Source organism: Eleutherodactylus coqui, chromosome 5, assembly GCF_035609145.1.
Source record: "Eleutherodactylus coqui strain aEleCoq1 chromosome 5, aEleCoq1.hap1, whole genome shotgun sequence".
Lineage (NCBI taxonomy): Eukaryota > Metazoa > Chordata > Amphibia > Anura > Eleutherodactylidae > Eleutherodactylus > Eleutherodactylus coqui.
Window position 1 is genome coordinate 177,080,365 of NC_089841.1, and position 26,478 is coordinate 177,106,842.

Genomic DNA, 26,478 nt, shown 5'->3' on the forward strand with positions numbered 1-26,478 from the left:
GACTGTTCCCTAGTGCGCAAGCGCTAAATCTCGTCCTGCTTCGGCAACAACATATGGCAGGGGGACTCGTAAAACGTAGGCAGGGCTGCAAAGGAATGCTGCGCATGCGTGCTGTGGCTGCACATAACTTCTCCTCTCCAAGGCGCATGTGCGGAAGGGTTCGGCGAGGTCTGTGGGTGATAAAGTGATGCTGTGGTAAATGGTTCCTGATTCTAGATGCCAGAAGCCCGCGGCACGAGATCCTCGCATCACGTGATGCTAACGTGAAGCCCAGAAGTCCAGCGGTGACGTGTGCGGCTGCTCGGTAACGGCTGGGGCAGTGCAATGTGGGGTGGCTGGCATGTGTACATACAGTAGTCTGCAGAGAGGAGGGAGGAAGTGATGCATGTGTTTCCATGGCGATGAAGGAAGGCACCACCTATAGGGCATGACTACCTGCTCTTCACTTTCTGTAGTCCTTGCTCCTTGGATGCTTTTTAACACTTGGCTTCAGAGCAGTGATCTGTGACCAGACCTAAGGGAGTCTGAGACACACCCCTGTCTCCTCATTGGTTCAAGGAGACACACCCCTGTCTTCTCATTGGTTCAAGGAGACACACCCCTGTCTCCTCATTGGTTCAAGGAGACACATCCCTGTCTCCTCATTGGTTCAAGGAGACACACCCCTGTCTCCTCATTGGTTCAAGGAGACACACCCCTGTCTCCTCATTGGTTCAAGGAGACACACCCCTGTCTCCTCATTGGTCCAGGCTGCTGCCCTCTCCCTCACTTGCAGCTCTGATTGGCTGCTGTGTATAAACACAAGCTCATCACATACTCCCCAGAAGGTTGTGCATGGAGGACTGATTTTTTATTTTTTTTTTTTAGTAGACTGTCTGCTAACTCCCACAGTGGAAGGAGCCTGAAAGGGGTTTACCAAACTCTAATCTATCTTGATTTTGTAGGTGTTCTGACATATAGGCTGCGTTCTCACGAGATGGAAATCCCGTGGCTTGGCCGCACTGAAAAAACACGAGATTTCCGCGGGCATTTCGGCGCGGGTTTTGGTGCAGTTCGGCTGTCGGCATTCCGCTGCGGTTTTCTCTTCCCATTGAGAGGAGTGAGGCCACAACAGAAAAAAAAAAGAATTGACATGCTGTGGAATTGAATTCCGCGCCGCATGTCTGTTTCTGCCCGGCTTTGCCACAATGAATTGGCCGCCCCGTGTGGTCAGGATGTTTGCAAAATCTCGTCCACATGGCTGGCTAATCCCGGGATTAGGAGCTGCGGGCGGAATTGGCGCATGGAAATTCTGCGGCAATGCCATCCTGTGTAAACCCAGCCATACAGTTCTATAGTCACATCCGTGTTTCCATGGGATATCCGCTGCCATCAGTTGGATTGTGCCACATAAAAGATGCGATCACCCGACTAATAAGCGTTTGCTTGTTGTCAGCTGATTGGCGGCAGTTTCCCATGAGCAGATGATCAGGTAAGCAGATGTTTGTTCCCAGTCATGCGCTCCTGTAAGAGGCCTTTTAGTGTAGTAGATCCTGAAGGGTCGCTTTAAGCCATCTAGATTTTTGCACATCTTAACCCTTTGCAATCCAATTTTGGATTCAGGGTTTCCTAGGGTTTTTTTCTCTTTCTGCCATTATACAATGGCGCCATCTGCTGGCTAGAGCCAGTACTGTAGTATATGACATGCTGGAGAGGCCTCCGACAACAGAGCGTTTATTAACCCTTTCCAATCCACTGTCTGAAGACTTCCTACGTTCTGATTGAAGCTTGTACAGCTCCAATGGCAGAAGACGTCCGACAGGGTATTCTTACCGTCTATTGCCAGCCACTCCGCTGTCGGAGCCTCTCTGGCGCACACACACTGGCTTTAGCCAGCAAATGGCAGCGTTGTATAACAGCAAAAAGAGAAAGCCTGAATCCAAAATTGGATTGGAAAGGGTTATTATACAGTAAGAATAGTCTGCCGGACCTCTTCCGACATCGGAGCTGTACAGCCTTCAATCTGAATGTCTTCAGACGTCAGATGGTGGATTGGAAAGGGTTAAGTACCATAGAAACCTTTGTGCATGAAAAATCTATAAACCCACATCTTACTAAGGCCAGGCTCACACAAGTGGGTCGGATTCCACATGTGGGAGGCCTGCAGCGGATACCGGCTGTGAGCCCGGCCAGTGACCCTGCAAACTGCAAGTCACTATTGTGGATGACCGCGTAGGGACGCAGGCGGTCATCCTCATAACAGGGTTTTCTTTCTGTTGTTGTTTGCATTTCCGGCGCCGTCGCTTAGTGTATGGGCTGCGGGCATTACACATCTATTGACATCAATGGAGGCCGTCCGCGTGGAATCTCCTGTGAAATTAAAGAATCATAGAATAGTAAAGTTGGAAGGGACCTCCAGGGTCATCAGGTCCAACCCCCTGCTCAGTGCAGGATTCACAGGCTACCTGTCCACGGGCTTTGCAGTATCCCGCGGCAGATGACCGCGGCTGCGGATTTCCAGCCACAAGCGGAGAATCGCAGTGATTCTCCTCTCGTTTACAGGGGGGCTGCACTTTGCATAGCAACGCTATGAAAAAGCTTCAGACAGCGTGATTCGCCGTCGATTTACCGCCAGCGAATCATCACCCGAGGACAGGAGCCCTAAATCATCCCAGACAGATGTCTCTCCAGCCTCTGTTTGAAGACTTACATTGAAGGAGAACTCACCACCTTCCATGGAAATAGAGCATGCTGCAATTTTTTTTCCGCACAGAGAAAATGCAATTCGCATTCGTGAGTGTGAAGAAAAATTTGAAAATCGTCGATTGCAGAATCCACATTTCAAATCCATTCATGTAAGACCGGCCTAAGTCCCTGCAGAAATAAATGCTGCGCTTATCTGTTTTTGGCACCTCCTGTCATACAGCCCTCTGTAATAGTAGCTTTCTCTGCTCTCCACCCCCCCAGAACTTTCATACAGCCCTCTGTAATAGTAGCTTTCTCTGCTCTCCACTGTCTTCCAGAACTTTCATACAGCCCCCTGTAATAGTAGCTTTCTCTGCTTTCCACTGTCTTCCAGAACTTTCATACAGCCCCCTGTAATAGTAGCTTTCTCTGCTCTCCGCCATCCCCCAGAACTTTCATACAGCCCTCTGTAATAGTAGCTTTCTCTGTTCTCCACCATCCCCCAGAACTTTCATACAGCCCCCTGTAATAGTAGCTTTCTCTGTTCTCCACCATCCCCCAGAACTTTCATACAGCCCTCTGTAATAGTAGCTTTCTCTGTTCTCCACCATCCCCCAGAACTTTCATACAGCCCTCTGTAATAGTAGCTTTCTCTGTTCTCCACCATCCCCCAGAACTTTCATACAGCCCTCTGTAATAGTAGCTTTCTCTGTTCTCCACCATCCCTTAGAACTTTCATACAGCCCTCTGTAATAGTAGCTTTTTCTGCTCTCCTGACAGAATTTGCTAAGATTTCAGTCGTCCAGTCTACAGTGCCTTGGAAAACAATCCAAGCATAGAAAGCAATGTGAAATTAACTAATTTAAAAAAGTCTTCTTTTTTTTTTTTTAATTTGAACTCCTGCTCTCCCGCGCCGGAGAGCAGAAATTCAGCTGCGGGTGTACCGCGGGACCGGACGGCTTCCATAGGCTTCCAGATGGCAAATCCATTAAAATGCCATCTGTGGGTGCAAATTTCAATTTATTTGCCCGCGGATGGCCAATGGATCCCTATGGGCAAAATTGAATGCGGATTCCACAGGGGAATCCGCAATTCGATTTTGCTAGTGGACATGAGGCCTTATAGGAGATATAAAGGTGGTAGATTTACGAGGTGCCCCGAGCAGGGAAGGATGTGACCCCTACTTAGCGGATATGTAGGCTACATATTTATATGAATATGACATAGATACAGTGATGGAGACTCCAAATGAAAGTGATGTGACTTGGACATCTTCTGGTGTATACGGGGTATTTATGGCACATAAGACTTTGAAAGATGAAGCTTCTGATCAATAGGTGGGATGTATTTACAGCTTCTTACATTGACTGCATCTTGATTTGGTGAATGTGAAACTGTTGAAAATGTAATTTGTTGTTCCGCTTTATACCAACAGGCAGAGATTGTGATTGTTCTCATTCTATACATGGTTACTACTAGAGATGAGCGAGCGTACTCGGAAAAGCACTACTCGCTCGAGTAATTAGCTTTATCCGAGTATCGCTGTGCTCGTCCCTGAAGATTCGGGTGCCGCTGCGGCTGACAGGTGAGACGCAGCGGGGAGCGGGCGGGAGAGAGGGAGAGAAAGATCTTACCTCCGTTCCTCCCCGCTCTCCCCTGCAGCTCCCCGCTCCGTGCCGGCACCCGAATCTTCAGGGACGAGCACAGCGATACTCGGATAAAGCAAATTAATCGAGCGAGTAGTGCTTTTCCGAGTACGCTCGCTCATCTCTAGTTACTACTAAAGACTCTGTTATACGGATTATAATCGCTCTAAAAAAACAAGCAAAAATGAACAATAATCATTCAGTGTAAATGCAGCCAACGAACGAATGGCGGATGATAAATCGCTCACTTTTTGCTCACTGTTCATTTTATGCAGTTGTAAAAACCCTCGTCGGCTCATTCGCTATTCATTTGCTTAAATGAGCCAATAATGTATTTGCTGTATAAACTGGCTGCACGAGCGATTGCTGACATCGTTCCCTCATTCAGTCGGCAGGTCTAAATGGACCTTAAGGCCACCTGTACACAAATGAGTCGAATTTCGCGTGTGGGAGCCCGCATCGGAATCCGACCCTGTTTCTTTCGGGGGTCAGCACGTACCTTCAATGGAAGCCGTCTGCGCGGAATCCGAAAAAAAATAGAGCATGCTGCGATTTATTTATCGCGAGCGGAAAATTGCTGTTGTTGTCCGCTCGTGTGAGCAGACATGCGGTTGCTCTATTGGTTTGAATTTGTGCGTAATGCCGTGCATCATCTACGTGGTATCTATTGCAAATTCCATAATTCAAAGTCATTCGTATGCAGGCGGTCTAAGATCCATATTGTGTTGTTGATGGTTCTAACCTTGTTATCCGCAGCACCCTTGTGATTAACGTTGTAGCCTGAAGATCTGAAAGAGCAATTCTTTACATTCCTTCCGTAATGTGAGAGCTGCTGCACATCCGGTTCTACATTGTATTCCTCAGATACATGAGATTAGTCTGCAGATGAAAGACCTATAATCACCATGTCTGGAAAGCAGGAAGACGATGAACCGCTCTTATTCATTTTAGAAGAAAATGGAGGGTGCGCTAATCTTCCCGAGGTGGATACCAGCGGTGATGTGCCACTAGGTAAGATTCTGAATTTTTCAGTCATATCCGCTAGTAACACATAGGGATGATAATGTGTTTTCTTTTAGTCGGCCAAAACGGCCATAAGAAGCTCCTTTTGTAACTAGGTGAGAGTTTCCATCGTTCCGTAGTGTTCTGTACTTCTCATGCAGTTGGATTGAAGCCGGTGACTAAGTGTTACTGTGACTCCTGCTGCATATGTAGTGTAGAATCATAGAATGGTAGTTGGAATGGACCTCTAGGGTCATCGGGTCCAACCCCCTGCTCAGTGCAGGATTCACTAAATCATCCCAGACTCTGTTTGAAGGAAAACTCTCCACCTCCCGTGGCGACCTGTTCCACGCATTGATCACTCTCACTCTATGTAGGAGTCCGTATCAAACCACAGTACCCTAAAATGAAGAAGTCATGAAATAAAAGAATGTGAGTTATTTTTATTCATATTACTTTCATGGACTTAAGAAATCCGATTAATCTTAAAAGCATAAAACAGATGCAGTAGTCTGCACACCCACCCAATGGTGCATACACAGCAGCCCGGACATGCTGAGACTCTGCAACAATCAAAAGAAAGGATGCCCAGCAGTCAGATAAATATAACCACAATGTTGGCCCATATTAAAGGGGTTTTCAAAGATGCCAGAAATGGAGCTGCTTGTACAAATTGGTTCTTTGTTTCAGCTCAAATGATGGACTCTGTTCTACAATGTCCATGTGTCCTTATAGGGTGTTGTCTTCATTAAAAAAACATTTTCTCATTCGTGTCATTGAGGGACACAGAAGACTTTGGGTATAGCTCCTACCACTAGGAGGCGAACACTAAATAAAGCAAGAGTTAATCCCTCCCACCAGCTATACCCCTCCTGCAGGCACTGAGCTAAATCCATTTTAGCTTAGTGTCCATAGGAGACAGATCTCCTAATCTGCAGGTCTTCTCTGCGTTTATTATTTTTTTCCCCTCTAGCGGGCCATCAGGGATGAGTTACCTTCCCTGGTTTTCCCTATGTGGGGAGAACAAACTGTGCTGCATCAGATACACTGTTACTCCCTCCTCCAAGAATACAAAATGGAACAGAGCGGCAGTAACCACTCTGCTTCCCACCAGTTGTGGGCTCACATGAGATTCCTGCCAGTTTCCCCTTTTCACTATTAAGTGTTACTGTGTTTCCCCGATAGTAAGACCTACCAGTATAATAAGCCCTACCCTGATTTTCAGGGGGGGGGGCTTTAAATTTAAGCCCTCCCCCCAAAATAAGACCTAGCTACACCAGATTAAAAAAACAGCAATACTCGCCTAGCCAGCGGCATCCGGATCCCTCGCGCTGGTCTCCGACACTGCAGCAGTCTGCTGTATCCTCAGCGCTGACAGCATTCTCTTTCTGGTAGAGGGGCTTTGAATACCCTGCTTCCAGCAAGCAAGTGTTGTGATTGGATCATGAGTGCCGCTGGCTTAGCCAATCAGAGTCGGCGCTCGATCATTCAGAGCCATTGAATGACATGACTGAATGGCTGTGATTGGTTCATCTTGCTGGAGGCGGGGTATTCAAACCTGGTTAGTTACCAGGAAGAGAAAGCTGTCAGTGCAGAACACATGGCAGCCTGCCGCAGCGCTGGAGACCAGCGCAAGGGATCAGGACGCTGTCTGCTAAGTGAGTATAAGGCGCTCCTGAAAATAAGACATCGTGCCTCTTTTGGAGCAAAAATTAATATGACAGTGTCTTATTTTTGGGGAAACACAGTAGTCTCTGAAACTGTGACCATGCTGGTGCCCTCGGGGAGTTGAAGAAAAGAGGATGAAAATGAGGTAAGTAGATGGGATTAGGTAAATATAATGCCCTATGTCCCTCGCTTACCGTACAGCCATTGTCTGCCCCTCCTCCAAAGCCTCTTTTTGCATATTTTTATGATATTGGCAACAAGGAACCCTCTCTCCATGGAACACCCTTTCTCAACCTCCCCACCTAGTTGGCCACGTTACTTCCAGGCAGCCCTGTTGCACCCCTTAGCCCCTTGTTGCCTCCAGGGGTCTCTGACCTACCATAGGTCTGCATGTTGCACTGTTCCAGGCTGATATCATATGACACTTTCATTGCTCCTCACTAGTTGCACCTTAAGGGTAGAGATGAGCGAGCACGCTCGGATAAAGCAGTTACTCGGGCAAGCATCGCTCTTCTCGAGTAACTGCTTACTGGTCTGAGCAGGCTTGGGGGGCGCGTCAGGGGTGAGCGGGAGGCGGTGGGTGTTGAGGGAGGGGGGAGAGAGAGAGAGAGAGAAGGATCATTGCAGAATGGCACAGACACAGATTACGTAGTTTAGGGACATACATACTTTTTCTAGTGCAAATAGTCTTATTATTCTGCACGTCTAAGCTGTGTAAACCTGAATACCAGATAACCTTCTTAAGTCCACACGAGGCGTACAGAGTTATTTTTAGTGTTTTTGTTAATGTGTACCAAAGCTGTTAGTGATCATTTGTAAACTGCATGACCCGCTTCCTTTTCTTAAACACATAACATCTGTAAACTTTCCTTCCAGCCACAGATGAGTATGAATGCCACGTAGAAAGCATGGAGCAAGTGCATGTGCCGGAGGATGCAGACCCCAGCTGGGAGACGCGCTACGAGGAAGCTGCTATCTACCTCCAGGTCAGAAAGTCAATATGGCGGACCTTTCTATTTCATGCACAATGTCTTGGAAGTACACTTACAATAAGGCAGCCATAATAGCACAAAAGACTTGGTTGTTTTACAGAATGCATTAATGCCATCTAAAATAATTGGGAACAAACGTGGAAAGCTCACACAGAGGGGGGCGGGGACGAAACGGGGGCAAGTGTGGTACATGGCATTTTTATACCAAGAATCTAAGGGTATATTCACACGTGACAGAAATACTGCATAAAATCCAAAGCATCTACAGCACAAGCCATATGGATGACCTTTACGAAATATCGTCTACGCGATGCAGAAAGTTCCACACGAAATCCACTGCAGAATTGACATGTGGGAGGAGTTTTACATTTGCAGCATGTCAATTTATGCTGCATATTTCAGTGCAGATTCCACCTTTTCCAATGAGGGGGTGAAATCCACATCAAGGACCCTTTTACACCGGACAACCTGCTAGTGAATGGAGGTAGAGTGGACCCGAGATGGTTCCAGTCCACCCGCCTCCATTCACAGTAACAGGCAGTCGTTCATACAGAGGCCGATCCATTATTCAGATGTATGTATGCAGAAACTGAACCACTAACGGGAAGCCAATGCATTCTCATTCAGTCGGGGCATGCACTTACACTGAAGGATCATTTAGATTTCCACTGGATGCAGGAATCTGAATGATTTGTCAGCCCATATAAAAGGGCCCTAATTTTCACACAAGCGTCATTAAATTGGGTGAACGAATAGCAGCCGCGAGCACATTGTGGCTGCTATTAGCGAGTGTGCCGCATAGGAGTCTATGGGAGCCGCCCATGCTGTGCTGTCAAGATAGGAACTTTTGACGGGACACCTCACTTTTCTTCTGCAGCCTCCGCTGGCAGCGCAAGGTGATCGCTCATCTTGAGCGATCATATTGCGCTGTAAATGACACAACGATGATCGGCCAAAAGTCGCTTGAGCGACATCTTTTGAGCGATTATCGTTGTGTCTAAATCAACCTTTAGCCATAGGGCTATTATCTGCTTTCAGTTCTTTTGTTCTCCAGCGAGAAACAATGCTATCAGCACTCCCCATGAAAAACTGCTGATAAGGCTGAACGACGATTTTTAGGCTGGTTTGAATCTAACGATCAGCCAGCATTGCAGGAAAAGTGTACAATGAGCGCACATTTACACGCAACGCTTTTGCTCAAACTATCGCTTTTTAGCGATTTTTGAGCGATCATCACTCCGTGTAAATGGGCCCTAATTCTGTATACTGGCTTTTCTTAATATATTCTTGATAATGTTTATAAGTTACTAGAGAATAATTACTTGATGTTTTATTCTTTACGTTTTTCTTTGTAACTTTTATGTAATTTTTATGAGGTAAACATGAGGTTCTAGTAATAAAAAGTGCAGAAGAACCTACAAATACAATATATTTAGGCTATGGCAACGTGGCGACCTTGGTCGTGTGACATGAAGACTGCTATATCACAGTGTGACATCGAAGCTATTGTTATGAAATTACTTAACACTGTAGACCTATCAAGTTTCACCATGGCGAGACAAGCCATAGACTTAACCAGAAGGATAATTGGTTTAATTTAGTACATAAAGACTTTGTTTTCAGTGTTCTCCTTTCCCTAAACGTGGAGAACACTTTTTACATGGTGCACTGGGCGTCCAACAGTTAGTCCTCAACAGTTTCAGTTCTGAAGTGGACATCATAGAAGTCAATTACAACACTCCCAACTGCAAAGGTGTGGTATATGGCTTTAATTCTACGTGGCTGGCTATAATAGATGGAACATAATGAGGGCGTCTCTTAGCACCATTGAGAGAGGTTTCTTCAGGGTTTGGAAGCAGTCGCTTTCATGTTTATATGGATTCTGCATGTGGGAGTGTACAACAGAATCCGACCCTGCCCGCGGCCGAGGACCCTGCGTACCTGTCCGGGCCTTTTTTTCTGTAATGTGGATGTGTGAGGAAGTGCCGGCCGGTGCACATATATGGTACTTTTTTTTTTTTTTTCAAACCCCTGCTTTCCTGCGGAATCTGCCACCTGTCTGCAGTTTCAACTGTGGACTGGCCGCGGATCGGACGGCTTCCATTGACTTTAATGGGAACCGCACTAAAATAAAGCATGCTGCGATTTGTCTCTGAATGCAGAATCCGGAAAAATGTGTAAATTGAAGTGCGGACGCACATGGTTCACTACGGGCGACTTCTTCTTGTAATATAGAGCGTAAGTGGACACTGTTTTAAATATTTGTAACTCTACGTTATGTGGTGTTATAGTCTCAATAAATATTGTGACATTTATTTCCAAGTCGTATTCTTTGTGTCAGTCTGTCTATACACACTGCGTTTTCTGCATTTTGAACACGCTGCTTTTTAGTGTCACATTCTGAGCACATTGATAGGAGTATTATAGAAACTTGTCTAGTGATGCCTGCTGCTTTCTTCTTTTTGTGTGAGTGACACTAAAGTAGTGATGATGCCCAATTTATGGAATGCTGTATAAAATGTTGTTACCTATGACTAGAAGAAACTTATGTTTGCAGGATTTTCATTTTCAGGGTGGCTGGGACCTTAGGAGGCAGTGATCATGTTATCCTTGAATTTTAGATAACAAGGGAAGGAAGACCTGAGAAAACTCAGACTTCAAGGTTGGATTTCAGAAAGGCAGATTTTAATGAACTCAGAAAGAGGATAAGAATCCAAGGGCTGGATGTTCTCAAGGACAGAAATGTCCAAGAAGGTTGGGAAATATTGTGAAATAAGATTCTCAAAGCACAATCGTTAACAATCCCTAAAAGAAGGAAGAATGGGAAGCATTTAAAGAGACCAGGATGGATGAACACAGAACTTGAATGTTGAAAGGAAGAAAAATATATTTATCAAATGGTAAGAGGTAAAGTTAAAGTCTCCTGGTGCAAGCACCGAGTCAGGGCTGACTCCTAGGGTGATGGTACATCATGACCTTTTCTTGGCAAACTGTTTTTTCCATTGCCTTCCCCAGTCAGCAAGCTGGGTACTCATTTTACCAACCTCGGAAGGATGGAAGCTGAGTCAACCTAGAGCCGGCTACCTGCAACCTTCAGGTCGTGAGCGAGAACTTAGGACTGTATTTCTGCTGCCTTAACACTCAGTGCCACATGGGGCTCATATGGAAAGAGGGGGGATATCTAAAGAAGAATATAATGCGGTCTGCAGAATCTGTAAGACAAGTGTTAGAATAGCTAAAGCTGATAATGATTTGTGGCTTGCATGGGGGAGGGGTCAAAAGCAATAAAAAAAGGATTTTTCGGATATGTCAAAAGCAAAAGAAAAGTCAGATATGCAATAGGATTTTTACAGGATGCAAAACAATGAATTGGTTACAAATGATGTTGAGAAGGTCGAACTTTTACATTTCTATTTTGTATCTGGTTTCTCTCAAAAAGTAGATGTAACCTCAGCTGATTTTTCCTTGTGCTATTGGGGAAAAAAAAGAATGCTGGCTATCTATAAGCAGAGAGATGGTGAGGTAGCACATAGCTAACTTAAATGAATTCAAGTCTCCAGGTTCAAATGAATTACAACCACTCGCTGTAATCTTTGAAAATTCCTGAACAGGAGAAGTCCCAGAAGATTGAAGAGGGAAAAATGTTGTCCCTATCTTCAAAAAGAGGAAGAAGGTGGATCCAGGAAACTACAGGCCTGTAAGTCTGACTTCTATACCAGGAAAGATCTTTAAATAAATCATAAAACAGCATGTATGCAAGTACTTGGATAAAAATGGAGTAATTAACCAGAGCCAGCATGGGTTTGTAACAAACAAGTCATGCCAGACTAATCTAATTTCCTTCTATGACATAATCGCCGACGGGGTTGATCAGGAAAATGTAGTAAATATAGTAGATCTTGACTTTAGTAAAGCACTTGACAACATATCCCATATCATTTTTATTGAAAAAAATGACCAAATATGGGATTGACAAGACAACTGTTAGGTGGATTCACAATTGGCTGAGTGAATGTACTCAAAGAGTGGTCAGAATTGGCTACACATCCAACTGGAAGAATTTCTCAAATGGGATACAACAAGGCATTGCCTGTGACCAATTGTCACACCCACCCAGGACGCTCTGGATCCGTAACTTGCATATCTCACACAAACGCACAGTAAACAGTTTAAAACAATACAGACATCTGCAATACAGAAAGCAATGTCCCTAAATAGCCTAACCCAGGGAAGGGACCTACCTAAATGCAGATAACCCACCCTGAGAAGGGTGAACCTGGCCACGTACCTCGACCACTAGCTGACCCTATATTGGATAGGAGAAAAATCCAACAAACGAGATGAAAAGAAACCACTGTACTTGGCTTTAGAAAACACAGGTTAAACAGGACCTGCAGCTCCCAGCTCTGACTACACCCAAAGCCAGGAAGACACTGAGAATAATCAGCTCAGCTAAGCACAAGACCTGACAAATGCCCCAAGTGAGGCCAAGCATGCCTCACCTAGCACCATATCCACCAAGCCAGAAGACAGAGAAACACATACAAAACCTGCACCAGACCACCTTGAAGGGAAGCGATCCCAGAACTGCCGCAACACCAGTGTTGTTCAACATTTTTTAAAATGATCTAGATGAGGAAAAACTGATCATATTTGCCGACGACACAAAGCTAGGTGGGATAGCTAACCTTGGGGAAAAGAGAGCGGATTCAAAAAAAATCTAGACAAGCTTGAGCAGTGGGCGGCGACTTAACAGAATAGTATTTAACAGGGGAAAATGCAAAGTCCTATATCTGAGCAAGAAAAGTGAAAAAAGCACATACAGAATGGGAGGAATTGAAGCAGAACATGTGAAAGACTTCGGTATAGTAATAGATCACAGACTGAGCATAAGTCAACAGTGTGATGCAGCAGCAAAAAAGGCAAACACAATTCTGGGATGTATTAAGAGAAGTACAGAGTCTAGATCACATGAGGTTATTATCCCCCTCTACTCTTCCTTAGTCAGACCTCATCTGGAATGCCATGTCCATTTCTGGGCACCACCATTTAAAAAAAAAACCTCAACAAACTGGAGCAAGTTCAGAGAAGAGTTACCAAGATTGTGAGCGGTCTGAAAATCATGACCTATGAGGAACGGTTAAAGAATCTGTGAATGTTTAGCTTGTATAAAAGAAGGCTGAGAGGAGACTTAATAGCTGTCTGCCAATATCTGAAGGGCTGTCACAGTGCAGAGGGATCAGCCCTATTTTCATCGGCACAAGGAAAAACTAGAAGCAATGGGATGAAACTGAAAGGAAGGAGACACAAAGTAGATAGTGAGGGTGAACAATGAGTGGAACAGGTTACCAAGGGAGGTGGTGAGTTCTCCTTCAATGGAAGTCTTCAAACAAAGGCTGGACAGACCTCTGTCTGGGATGATTTAATGATTTTGCACTGAGCAGGGGGTTGGACCCGATGACCCTGGAGGTCCCTTCCAAGTCTCCCATTCTATGATCTTGCACAGGGCATTCTGAAATGTGAACAGTAATCCTTACAGATATAAATGCTGAGCAAAGGGCAACAAAGTAACTCAACAAATAATTAACTGAAGGTTTTTACTGTCGTAATTACAGCTGGATGTTTATAATATGCTCTTTATATAGGGACTGTTCACATCATGTGTTAGCCATCCATTGTGTATGTTTTAATACAAAAACTATTAAAACCTATTGCTTGACGTACATATAGACTGTAATTGGTCAAGCGTAGTTGACAAGTGCATTCTTTTTTAGTATCTTTTAACTCCCTAACATTTTTTTCCTTTTTTTTTTTGATAGGATAGAAAAGTGTAGCATAACATTCTTTTCAGTCCCACAAAAAACTATGCTTGATGCATGCACTCTTTTATTTTACATTATAGTGAAAAGGAAATGTAAAGTTGTATGTTTGCAATATCTTTTTTTTTTTTTTTCATTTACTCTCCATTATTTAAAAAAAATGTATTACTAAAGGTAGACTTTTTAGTGAAAAACACACGTGTGTTTTTTTTTAATGTAAAAATGTATGACTCTGTGTTTAACATGTATGCTAATAAAACCTACATGTATGCTTAAAATAAAATTGTATATGTTTTTATGTACATTTTTAACATATTGGCTAAATATGCATTAAAAATGTGATGTAAACCGTTCCTTAACTGCTTACTTTGTTGGCCTATTTTGTGTAATTAAAATCTAATACCAAAATCCTCTTCTGAGTCTTCTACACGGGATCTACATCCACATACAAATAATGAACTGTCTGAGTTTTCTAAGCCAAATCAAACTACTAACAACCACTTGTCCGTCAGTTTGTGTGAGTTACATGCAGAGCCTGACAGCACCTGTGATGTCAGTTACCGTCAGCTCTGCCCCCTGATCACATGACTATGACGTCATCACAGGTCTTTTATGCTCCTGCGGCACTGAATGAGGAATTATGGGCTACATCCCCCACAAACTCCTGTGGCCTAAGTTGCTATGGATACAGCAGTACTCGGTTTGGCAGTTTGTAGCTGGTTGTCAGACTACTGCACACCTGTGTTCAGATTCCAAAAAATATACACCTACATATCTGGCGGTGCATATTAACCAACAACATTGAAGCATAGTCATTCTCCACTTTCTTCAGATCTCTTGAACATGATATCATGTTATCTCAAGTGCTGATGCCACCAACACCAGTCCAGCCTTCATCTAATCGTCAACCGTTCTCCAGTGTTGAAACAGACCGTCGATGTAGTGCAAACATGTCACCACAGAGGGTCCAATGCCGCCGTGAGGCTAATGCAGCTTACATGACACAGCGACAAGCCACAATTTCACCTCAACCACCAGTTGAAGTACATACATCATGCGCAGCTCAAATGCAAAAGCAACGTAGCAGGGCTGTGTGCGTGTGCATGTGTGTGTGTGACGTGCATGTAGCTGAGCTGTGTGGCACATTGGCCCACCAGAAACACTGGTACTATAACTTCCTAATATTTACTAGCGTGTGTGTGTGTCTATATATAATTAGTATATAATCACTCATTGTAAAAAAGAAACGAGCATGTAGAAGGAGTAGTCGGAATAGAATTAAACTTTCTATGTGTGACTATAACGTTGATGTAAGTGATTAAAATATTGAAGCAAAATGATAATTTATTGCAGAAGGAAGGCTCTAGTAGCCTATTGTGCCGCCTCTAGCTTGAATGTAAGATGTGATACAGGTGAGCATGAAAGCATACAGACACCATATGGTATCCTGTGGCATAACGGTTCACATTTGCTATAACCGAGCCTCTACATCATGCAAACTCACAGGCTGTCGAAGTTGGCATCCCAGATGGCCCCATAGATGTCCTATTGGCGATTAAATCTGGGCAAGTACGGAAGTGTGACAATGTTGTGGCGGCTCCTGTCACATCCTTGTGTGTGCGGCCAAGCATTATCCTGCCGAAAAATGCCTCTTGGAAGCCGCCATGAGAGGAACACAAGTGGCTGCAGGATGTCCTAAACCTATCGCTGAGCTGTTATTGTTCCTTGTAACACTACTAGGGGTGACTGACTGTTGTATGCTATAGGCCCCAGACCATCACACGAGCAGCGTGGCATTTCACAGCAAGGGCAAGATTGAGATGCTTAATCCTAGGTCTCTAGACAGAAACACGGCTGTGATCGGTGCCCAAAATAAACCTGGATTCGTTGTTGAAGACAACTTGGTTCCACTCTGTAGCAGTCCAGTTTCATTGTTCACAACACCACGGTGGTTGTCAAAGGCCGTGTACGTAATGGGCGTCGCGAGACCGAATATCCCTCAGCCAAGCATGTGGAAATGGTTCCAACAGACACAGGGACCTGTAACGATGGTGGCGGACAAAGAAACAGTTGGCGCTGCTCGTGCTGCTTGTTTGGATAATCCTCCCTGCAGGTGGTCTGTCGAGAGCATCCTGAGCCCGCTCACCTTGTGTGCATGCCTTCACACATCCACTGGTCCCAACATCTAACAGTCTGGTTAGAACGGCCCAAGAATGGCCCAGGTGGTCGGCTATTCGTCTTTTCGAACACCAACTTCTCAGATATCAATAATACTCTCCTTCTCAAACTCTGTTAACTGGACAAAATCTCTTCGATTGCATCATAAAGGCATGTCTAGTGGTCAACCAGCTCTACACAAGTGGACAAAGAGGTCACTACACAAAAATAGCATCTGAGAGCCTTTTTCTAGGGTGGAACCACTTTTAGGGCCATGGTGGTAAGACCGTTCATCTAATCACACCACAACTCTAATCATTTGCATATCTGCGAGACGTAACTGCATGCCGAGATCTACAGCAAAACAACAACTCCTGATATTTAATTTTATTTTTTTTATTTTTTTTTTTTAAAGAGGTGTATTTTTTTATTTTTAAGAAAGTGACGGCATTTTGCTAAGAAATGCATTTACTTATTGATCGCTGGAGGTCACAATGTTGGGAATCATAGCTGTCCTACACATGAAGATGCAGCAGCGCTGGTTTTAGTTCTGCAGTCTCTTCATACATTTTCCCCACTCAGTGGCGCTCCCGGCCGCCTGTTGTTCATGGAAATCCAACGTTGTAATGTATCAAGGTAAGCGTTCCGACTGGAGGAGCTGTGGCTGACCTCAGTGTTCTGTAATCTGTATACTATCACTCGGCTTGTATCCTTGTGGTCATCGATCTCTTTGGAACTTTTTTTAATGTTCTTATAAGTTACAGTAATGAGTACATTATTATAAAACAGCTTTTTGGTATCCAGGTTTGGTTTCAGTTGATTGTGGCTTTGAGAGATGAATCATTTCTTACGTGTCGTTTATGTCGATTAGAAACTGCGGATTTTATATTTTGGTTTTACCCAAATTTATAAGCTGTAGTTCTCCTATCTATTCACAGAACATTAAACTGTTCCATTTGTACAATAATCTGTTTCTTCTGATTTTCAGGAGGGAAAGAATAATGACAAGTTTTACACACATCCGCGGGACCCCAAGGCACTTGCTGCTTACCTTTTTGCTCACAATCATTTATTCTACATGCTGGAATTAAGTACTGGGCTGCTGTTGCTACTGCTTTCCCTGTGTGAGGCACCGGCTGTCCCCTTCCTTCGCCTTGACATCTATGTACGTATGAAGTCCTTGAATGTCTGCAGTAGTTCCCTTATTACATAAAACAAGAAAAGTTTGGCACGGTGTTAGCCAGTAGAGCAAAGTGTGATTGTTCTCAGTAAGAGAAACCAAGTAATCTTGTAGTAATGATAGCTTTTAATGGCTAAGAAAAATACATAATGTTATAGCAAGCTTTCAGACCTCTCGGGGTCTGAGGAAGAACCCTGAGAGGTTGGAAAGCTCACAACAGCATGATGTATTTTTGCCAATAAAAGGTATCATATCTACTGAAAACAATCACACATTATTACAAAAGTGATGATTCAATGGCCAATATTAGTCACTCCTATGAGCATGCCTTTTAGGGAAAATGGGGTTGAGTAAGTAAAGGCTTGAGAGAGGAACACAAATGAAGAAGACCCCCTAACACAAAGCTATAGTGCCATTTTCATGCACCAATCTGAATTTCTTACTAGTTCTTGATAGTTACGATGTGCTTCCTATTCTTGATCTGCAAGGCAGTCATTTCCAACAGGATGTCAGTGTCCCTAATAATCTGTACAAGCAACATTTCTAAGCACCGCATTATTTTCTTCCAAATGCAATCAACTGAACAGTTAGTGAGCAATGCTGATTTCATGCCATTGCTGACATGGTATATTCACTCTTTGGCTTGCTGGGAAAGCTAATGCTGCCAGGTGTCTTCCCAGGACAGCGCCCGAAATCTGGGACAGTTCTGTTGGATCCTGGACTTGCTTAGTGTCTCTCTCAGCAGCAATCAGCTGTTTTAGGCGAGGACTACATAGCAGCTTTTGGTCATTTGACTTCACACTACCATTGAAGTCAATGAGTCTGTGGTGCAAGTTGCAGGTTTCTGCGACCTGCAGGCCACAAAAAAAATCCACTGAGACAGTTTTTTTTACGCAGGTTGCAGTTGCAACGATCTTCGACTCACTCCATGACCGCATTGGCGTCACTGGCAATACAAGGTCACAGGGCTACAGAACACTTTTTGGTTGCATGGCCCCTACTGCGGCCAAAGTCGCCCTATAGCCCTCGCCTTATTCAATCGACAGAGGTGCTCTGTGTTGGCAAGAGCAGCTCCGCGTGTGGCGCTGAATGCTGCAGCAATCAGTTTTTCAAAAATCGATAGAAAAGGCTTCAAAAAGCAGAACTGTCAATATCTGAAGAAGCATCATTCACATGGCTGTATTTACCATCTATATAGAAACTCTATACTGTATTCTTTGGACCAAAAACAGGAGTCGAAAGTGGGAAAATGACTTAAATTATTATATATGTGTACCCCTTACCTTCCTAATTTATTTTTTCTGTAATGCTGATATTTAAGGTTCATGCCACGCTGGAATTGCTGGCCCTGGCGCTGGTTGTTTTTGAACTTTGCATGAAGATGAGATGGCTTGGTTTTTGGACATTTCTTAGGCATCGCAGGACTGTGTTGAAGGTTAGTCTTTAAACCGTTCTCCTTCACAACTTTACTGTATTTTTCATTCCACTTTCTTGATATCGCCTCAATGGAAAACTTGGGTCCTTGTCATCAAGAAATACTATTATTATGCTTATTTTACATAGCTTTTTACCTATAGGGGGTTTCTAGAAAAAGTATTAATGGCTGTCCATGGGTTAATGTTGGATCCGACCACCAAGACTCCAATGTCAACAGAACCAAGGGGCTGTGCTGCATTAGCAGGCACAGATGCGTGTATGGACAGGATGATGTGACAGAATAAGCATGGAAGGGGCCACCTCACTTGCTCGTGTGCTGTGATCCTTTTGCATTGCTGATCAGTTTGTTAGTTATCTCGCTTGGACGACACGGGTCCGTAGCTCTGATCTAGAATGACCACGACCGAGAGCATTGTTCCATTTGGGGTTGATGTCGGAGGAGGTACCGTTGCCTATCTGTTGCACCCAGGAGCCCCGCGGCAAACCAGGAGGCCTCCGCTATCCGGCAGGGGGTCGTCTCTCGATTATCCTAGCAATTGCTACGGTTAGACCACCGTGGGCCGGGACAGCTTCTGACAAGTGTGCAGCATGACCAAAAAGTGCAAGTCGTCTCCTTGTTATTGTTTTTGTGAATGACTCAAGCCCTGTGCAGGCCTGTATCTCGCTGTTTCTGATGAAGTCAAACCAACGGACACGGAGAATCTGGCGTTGGCATCGCATGTGAAAGGACTCCAGACGCCCCCTCAGCAATGACACATGATCAGCCCTCTCAGCAATAACACATCAGTGGCCTATGCTAATAGGCCAACAGTGTTGCTTTCTCTTTAAATGTAGGGACATTTTTGTAAACTAATTGTTATCAACTGAAGATAGACTCTTTAATTTGTGATTAATTTTTGGATTTTTAGACTTTCTGTTTACTTCTTTGCAGAGTTTGGTGTTATGGGTTCAGTTTGTTGAAGCTATTGTGGTTCTAATCAGGCAAACATCCCATGTACGTGTAACAAGAGCATTGCGACCTATTTTTTTAGTGGACTGCAGATATTGTGGGGCTGTCCGAAGGTAAGAATAGTTTGTATCTTGTTCTTAATTTTTGTTATTTCTAGTATTACACACAATAATTAAAATGCTCAGACATAAATGTTACACACAAAAGTAACTAAAATTAATGCATATCTAAAGGGAACCTGTTAGTTTATGGTGCTCATAAGACCTAAGTTTGTGGCCTCATAGGACAGGTGCCACTGGGGTCCAGGACATGCTATTTATGCTTTCTTGCCTCTCTTTTCCCTTGCTGTACACTCGGAAAGTCAGCACTTGGTGTATGTATTGGATTCATGTCTGCATTCTGTTAAGGACTGTAAGTGTGGATCCACTGTGCCAACCTACCCGTTGGGCTTAGCAGCTAACTCTTGGTGGTCAGAGGGTAAATCTTGCCCTTTGCTAGTCAAAAAGGTGGGAGTGCCCCTGCCTAAAAGTGGGGTAGGCGCCCTAACGAGGACGGCCACATGGTCTTCCTCTCGGGCCTTAGTATCCCTGATAGGACACAGGACTGGACGATACAAACCACAGAGACTGGAACTGTGCAATGGCAAGCGTACACAGACAAGGGCTAAAGACTGAAGGACCGACAAGGAGGACAGCGGCAGGATCCGAACAAAGACGGGGAGGCAGCAAACAAATAAATACATGACCTAATACATTCATTGCATGCTCACACACTGAGGACAAAATGTATGCGCACATACTGAATAAAAAGATGAGTCTGATGTGTATATCAGCTTCCTGGGAGGCAGGTGAGTATAAACAGTAGCCCCTGCCCTATGAGCCCATAAACTTAGTTTGAGATGCTTATAGGACTTAACAAGTTCCTATTAAGAAAGCATTGTAGATTATAATTATTATTATAATTTATCATTTCTATCATGTTTGCTAATTTTCCCAAAATGATATTATCTGTATAACAATTTTACCAAGGAGACTGAAATGAAGCTCCGCTTTTTATTTAAAGGCTATGCTCACCTTTACAACCTGTTTTTTCTTTATTGGGACAGTGCATCTCAAATGAAAAATGAAGCAACTTTACAAATAGTCTTAATTAAACAATTTCCTATTTTCCTACTACTCCATTGGAAAGTGAGTTGAGGAAAACCATTGATGGGCCTCAGTGGACAAACTATTTCTTATTTGCCCACAAAGCGCTCATCTCCAATAAGGTACAGAGACATCTTTCAAAATTATTTAATGTTTGTACAGGGTGCCCACCTTATTACAACGCTGGTACACAGTAGTTCCAGAAACATGGTGGAGATGTGGTGTATAAATAAGGGGTTGATGTGACACATGGTGGAGATGTGGTGTAGGAATGAGGGGATGATGTCACACGTGGTGTAGGAATGAGGGGATGATGTCACACATGGTGTAGGAATGAGGGGATGATGTCACACATGGTGTAGGAATGAGGGGATGATGTCACACATGGTGTAGGAATGAGGGGATGATGTCACACATGGTGTAGGAATGAGGGGATGATGTCACACATGGTGTAGGGATGGGGATGATGTCACACATGGTGTAGGGATGGGGATGATGTCACACATGGTGTAGGGATGGGGATGATGTCACACATGGTGGAGCTGTGGTGTAGGGATGGGGATGATGTCACACATGGTGGAGCTGTGGTGTAGGGATGGGGATGATGTCACACATGGTGGAGCTGTGGTGTAGGGATGGAGGTGATGTCACACATGGTGGAGCTGTGGTGTAGGGATGGGAGTGATGTCACACATGGTGGAACTGTGGTGTAGGGATGGGAGTGATGTCACACATGGTGGAACTGTGGTGTAGGGATGGGAGTGATGTCACACATGGTGGAACTGTGGTGTAGGGATGGGAGTGATGTCACACATGGTGGAACTGTGGTGTAGGGATGGGAGTGATGTCACACATGGTGGAGCTGTGGTGTAGGGATGGGGGTGATGTCACACATGGTGGAACTGTGGTGTAGGGATGGGAGTGATGTCACACATGGTGGAGCTGTGGTGTAGGGATGGGAGTGATGTCACACATGGTGGAACTGTGGTGTAGGGATGGGAGTGATGTCACACATGGTGGAACTGTGGTGTAGGGATGGGAGTGATGTCACACATGGTGGAACTGTGGTGTAGGGATGGGAGTGATGTCACACATGGTGGAGCTGTGGTGTAGGGATGGGGGTGATGTCACACATGGTGGAGCTGTGGTGTAGGGATCGGGGTGATGCCACACATGGTGGAGCTGTGGTGTAGGGATCGGGGTGATGCCACACATGGTGGAGCTGTGGTGTAGGGATCGGGGTGATGCCACACATGGTGGAGCTGTGGTGTAGGGATGGGGATGATGTCACACATGGTGGAGCTGTGGTGTAGGGATGGGGATGATGTCACACATGGTGGAGCTGTGGTGTAGGGATGGGGATGATGTCACACATGGTGGAGCTGTGCGCCGATACACAATGTCCAGTTGGAGTCTTCACCCTTACTTCTGAAGTGACCAGAATCTCTATTCCATACACTCAGAAACCCTACATGATCCCCACGCACTTTCCCAGACATACAGTCTCCTTTGCACATTAAAAAATGTTCTCCTTTTTTCATTGGAGTCAGGAACCCCTCTTAGAGGAACAGTATGCTACTCCTAAATAGAATGGAAGAACGCTAGCTCTTTGAGATAAATATTTCAACAAACGGAGGGACTTGATGGTGTTCCAGTATTCTGACTCGTGTCGTTCTATTCAGATTTAAAGCAAATGCGGGGTTTCATGTCTGCCTCCTCAGTGTTTTGTCCTTCTGGTTCACTCTCCTCCACCAACAACTGCCGCGTTAGAACATAGTCTTTATGAGTGTTGATGCTGAATTACTTGTGCACCTTCCTTATCCTTTCCTACCCAATCCTGTCTTCCCCCTTTATATTCAGTTCTTTTGTTAAACACCTTGTCATTCTGTGTACGGGTGGTTTCACACCAGCATCGGAACCTCGGAGCTTCCGTCACGGATGCGGCTACGAGAAGCAGAAGAAGAAGCACTTTAAGTTCCGTCCTAAAACTGGGTAGCTGGGGTGGAACGCAGGTGGCAATGGGGTCTGCCTGACGTTGTTCAGTTCCATCCAGAGACGTACCCTTATGGCTACAGGAATTTCCTGCTCCCCGAATGGGGCAGGAAAGCAGAACCGCCCCCCCCAGGCGCAAGTGTGAAACCACTCTAATACCACTTGTATACTTATCTATTTGTGTTCTAAGTTTCAAAATCTTAGTAGACATTTTGAGTACCTCTGCAGACTGATGTGTCTCCATTATAGAAGATAACATCTATATCCTACTTCTTGCTAAACTGTATGTTAGCAAAAAGTAAAGGCAGATGGATGAGATTATGACTATGGGCTCACACAATGCTTGGTTTATTGTCTATTGCCATGAAGATGCATATGTTTGCATAGGAGCTATAGAAAGAAAAGCCGGATTACTAAGTTGCTTCATTTTTCATCTTGGATACATTGGGATAATAAAAATAGTCTGAGATGATGTTGATGTTGAGGCTGTTTGCAGTATTTCATGTGACTTATATTTCATGCCATGCAGCTTAGAAAATAGAAATTCCATTAGCTTAGGTTTTATTCTATATATGGCTTATGTGAACCTAGAACAACCCGTAAACAATAACAGCAAACCATATATAGCACTAAAACGTACAAAGTACTAAACTGAGACACACAATAAACATTGCAGATCAGTAAACAGCAGCAGCTTAATTCATTTCACCAGACACATAACTTAAAGGCACATTTACCGTGCACTATCCTCGGCTATTGTAAACAAGTGCTGAACGACAAAGCATGTTGTTCGGCGCTCATTTATACCGTTCACACATGGCGGACATTAGCTAAAAACAAGCCTTTGCTTGTTTGTTGGCTGTATGTTTGGTGCTTTACACAGGCAAATGATTGGGTAAATGAACCTTATATAAAAGCGCCTTTATGCATGATCTTGTGCACTAGTTTTTGAACACCAGGCCAGCTGAGCAGCGAGCGGTATCTTTTAGGACTGTAGTGATAACTAGGCTGTCCGTCAGTAAGAATTCTGTATTAAGAATGTGTTTTTACTCCATTTATTCCATAGGAACCTGCGTCAGATTTTCCAGTCTCTGCCACCTTTTATAGATATCCTACTTCTCCTCTTGTTCTTCATGGTTATATTTGCTATCCTAGGTATGTTATTTCATTGAAGATATATTTGTGCACTACTAACTTGTATTAGGATGTTTTCTCATACAGTGTTTCTATGAAAAATGTTATTTCTCAGCGGCGTCATTGGGGAACATAGCGAAGGCCTTGGGTATAGCTCCTGCCACTGGGAGGTGGAGACTAAGCAAAGGAAGAGTTGACTCTTCCCACCAGCTATACCCCTCCTGTAGCCACCTTTGGACTGGTTGTCTTGGGCTACACAGTGTTATGGGAACTATGACCACTTATTCGGACCCAGTGATCGCTTTCAGTCACTGCAACCACGCATCAAACTTCGATGACGTACTCTCAGCTTCCCCTTTCCGCCTGCCCACTCCCCTTTTGGTCACCTCCTCCTCTGGCTTGCCAATCTTTTTTTGGTCGCACCCCTTCCAGCCTGCCTACGCCCCTTTGGTCAAATGCTCTTTCGGTCGCTTCCTCTTGGAGCCTGTCCTCGTTCAGTCATGAGAAAGAGGCGTTCCTTCGCATTTGCACAGGGAATGCGCTTGAATTTGGCCCTCCTACGATTGCGTGGGATTTCCGCTACTTATGATCGATCCTGCCTCCAATTTCCTGTGCCCCCGGCATCTGTTTGCCTTGCATAATCAATGAACTCATTGTGTATACAAGGTAAACATATTCATTCTGGAGTTTTTTGAAAGACCAAGCGAAATGTGTTTAAATGAAAGAATTCCCTCCGTCTATCAGCGGCTTCAACGATGGATTTTGTGCGGGTTGAAATCCATCGCTCAACGAAAAACTGCACGACAACCCGTGTTTACATGTAAGAATTATCGGTTAGTTTTGGCCGTTAGAACGAAGTTTGAATGATAATCCTTGCATGTAAAAGGGCCTTTAACCTGTGGGCCTTACCTCTCCCTCTGCTTGTGTACAAACTGATTTAGCTGCGTGGCTACAGCTGGTAGGAGGAGTCCACTCTTCCTTTGCTTGATGTCCACCTCCTAGTGGCAGGAGCTATACCCAAGGGCTTCACTATGACCTCCAATGAACATCCAGGAAAAGGATTTTATGGTGAATAACAAAAAATCTTGTTTTAGTTTTTTGGGTTTTTAGTGGCCTTTTTTTTTTCTTTCTTATACAAAAACACCATGGCCAGATGTTTGCTTCAAGTTAACTTGTATCTTGTTTTTGGCAGGTCAATGGCATCTTTTTTTTCTTTTTTTTTTCCATGCATTTTTCTATAAAAAATCTCCTGAAAAGAAGTATGCAAAAACTGTGCACGGAGGGGGGGAGGGGAGAAAATGCTACCCAAGCACGAATGTTTTTTTTACAAGCTCCAAACATATAGCTGCAAAAAATGTGCATTTGAAGGAAGCCTTAAAGGGGTTGTCCAGGACTTCTAGTATTGTTGAGCTATCCTCATGATAGGTCATAATTGTTCAGTGGGAGTCCACCTCTTGGGACAAATCTCATTTATCATGACTTGTGAACATTTGTCTCCCTGAGATCTTCTAATATGTCTAGCTGTGTAAAGTGGTGGTCATTATAATTTTTTACAAACTGTGAAATGTGCAGCAAGTGAATAACAAACCCATATCAAATTCAGCATTTAAGGCTGTAAAACAACCGCACGTGTGAGTCCACCATAACAGGTTGCGGTCTCTAGTAGTTCAGCTGCACTAGCTACAACTCTGTCTGCCAGCCTTTAGGGTGCATTCAGATGAGCATGTTTTACACGCTGCTAGAGCAATGTGTAAACCACGCTGCTGACATGCAGGAATTCGTCGGTGAACGAGCTGGTCCGTGCTCCACGGAGCAGCCCGTTCACGTGTCCGTGCTTCGAGCAGAGTGCTGCCGTGGCTCCCATAGGAGCCTGTGGTCAGCACCATGGACAGCGCCTCAGCACGGACCTGACAGGCAAGTTGGCACTTGCTGTCCTATATTTTTTACCACCGCAGATTCTGCGCAGGTAAAAAAGTTTTGTGTGAGCACTTCCATAAGTGTGGTTTACACGTTGATGTAGCAGCGTGTAAAGCACGCTTGTCTGAATGCACCCTTAGGTGCTTTTTGCAGAAATATTCTGCACATATAAAAGGTCCCTTTGGGTCTTTTTACTTGGGCAAATCTTTGCCAGAATGAGCACCAATCAACAATATAGCAAGTCCACCAGTGCTCATTAGGATTTTCTGTTTACGGTACATACTGTTATTATTGTGTAGTGGTTTGAACAATCCCGTTTACAATCAGATGATTAAAGGGGTTCTTGTTCTCCTGCAAGCACTGCAGTCTCTTCGATGTTTACATCTGAGGACAAACCTGTGAGTGCTCAAATGCCAAATTTTTTATAACGGCTGTTCAGAGTACTGCAGGCTTGTCTTATGTGAAGTGAATGGCTCAAGCCTGTAGTACTCAGAATCACTGCATGCATGGCACCACTGTCAGTAATTGGCAATGTGGTGGGAGTAATATCTCAGGATCGATGGGGGTACCAGAGGTCTGTCCTTCAACAATCGGCCAGTTATTCCCTATCAGGTGGACAGGGAATAACTGGCCAAGATGTGAATTCCCCTTTTATGGCATAAATCCCTTTTTGTATTAATAAATGTTTTTGTTAATTCTTCTCTTGTTAGGATTCTACTTGTTTTCTCCTAATCCAGCTGATCCGGTAAGTTATATACCAATTTTGTGTTTCATTT

General features: G+C 44.3%; 1 protein-coding gene across 2 annotated transcripts in view; it reads left to right on the forward strand.

The window, feature by feature from the left end:
* Positions 1-128: 128 nt before the first annotated feature.
* The window catches only part of TPCN1 (two pore segment channel 1), a 71,782-nt gene continuing 45,432 nt past the window's right edge, over positions 129-26,478 (forward strand). The window contains exons 1-8 of one of the 2 annotated variants that reach the window (XR_010792856.1): positions 129-304; positions 5,067-5,321; positions 7,857-7,966; positions 16,937-17,113; positions 18,450-18,563; positions 19,497-19,627; positions 23,718-23,806; positions 26,413-26,447. Coding sequence is in view for 1 of the 2 variants with exons in the window: in XM_066603828.1 (XP_066459925.1) it covers positions 5,216-5,321; positions 7,857-7,966; positions 16,937-17,113; positions 18,450-18,563; positions 19,497-19,627; positions 23,718-23,806; positions 26,413-26,447 (762 nt within the window). In the remaining variant the exon portion in view is untranslated. The remainder of the gene's footprint in view (positions 305-5,066; positions 5,322-7,856; positions 7,967-16,936; positions 17,114-18,449; positions 18,564-19,496; positions 19,628-23,717; positions 23,807-26,412; positions 26,448-26,478) is intronic. The other variant, XM_066603828.1, reaches the window with a different exon arrangement.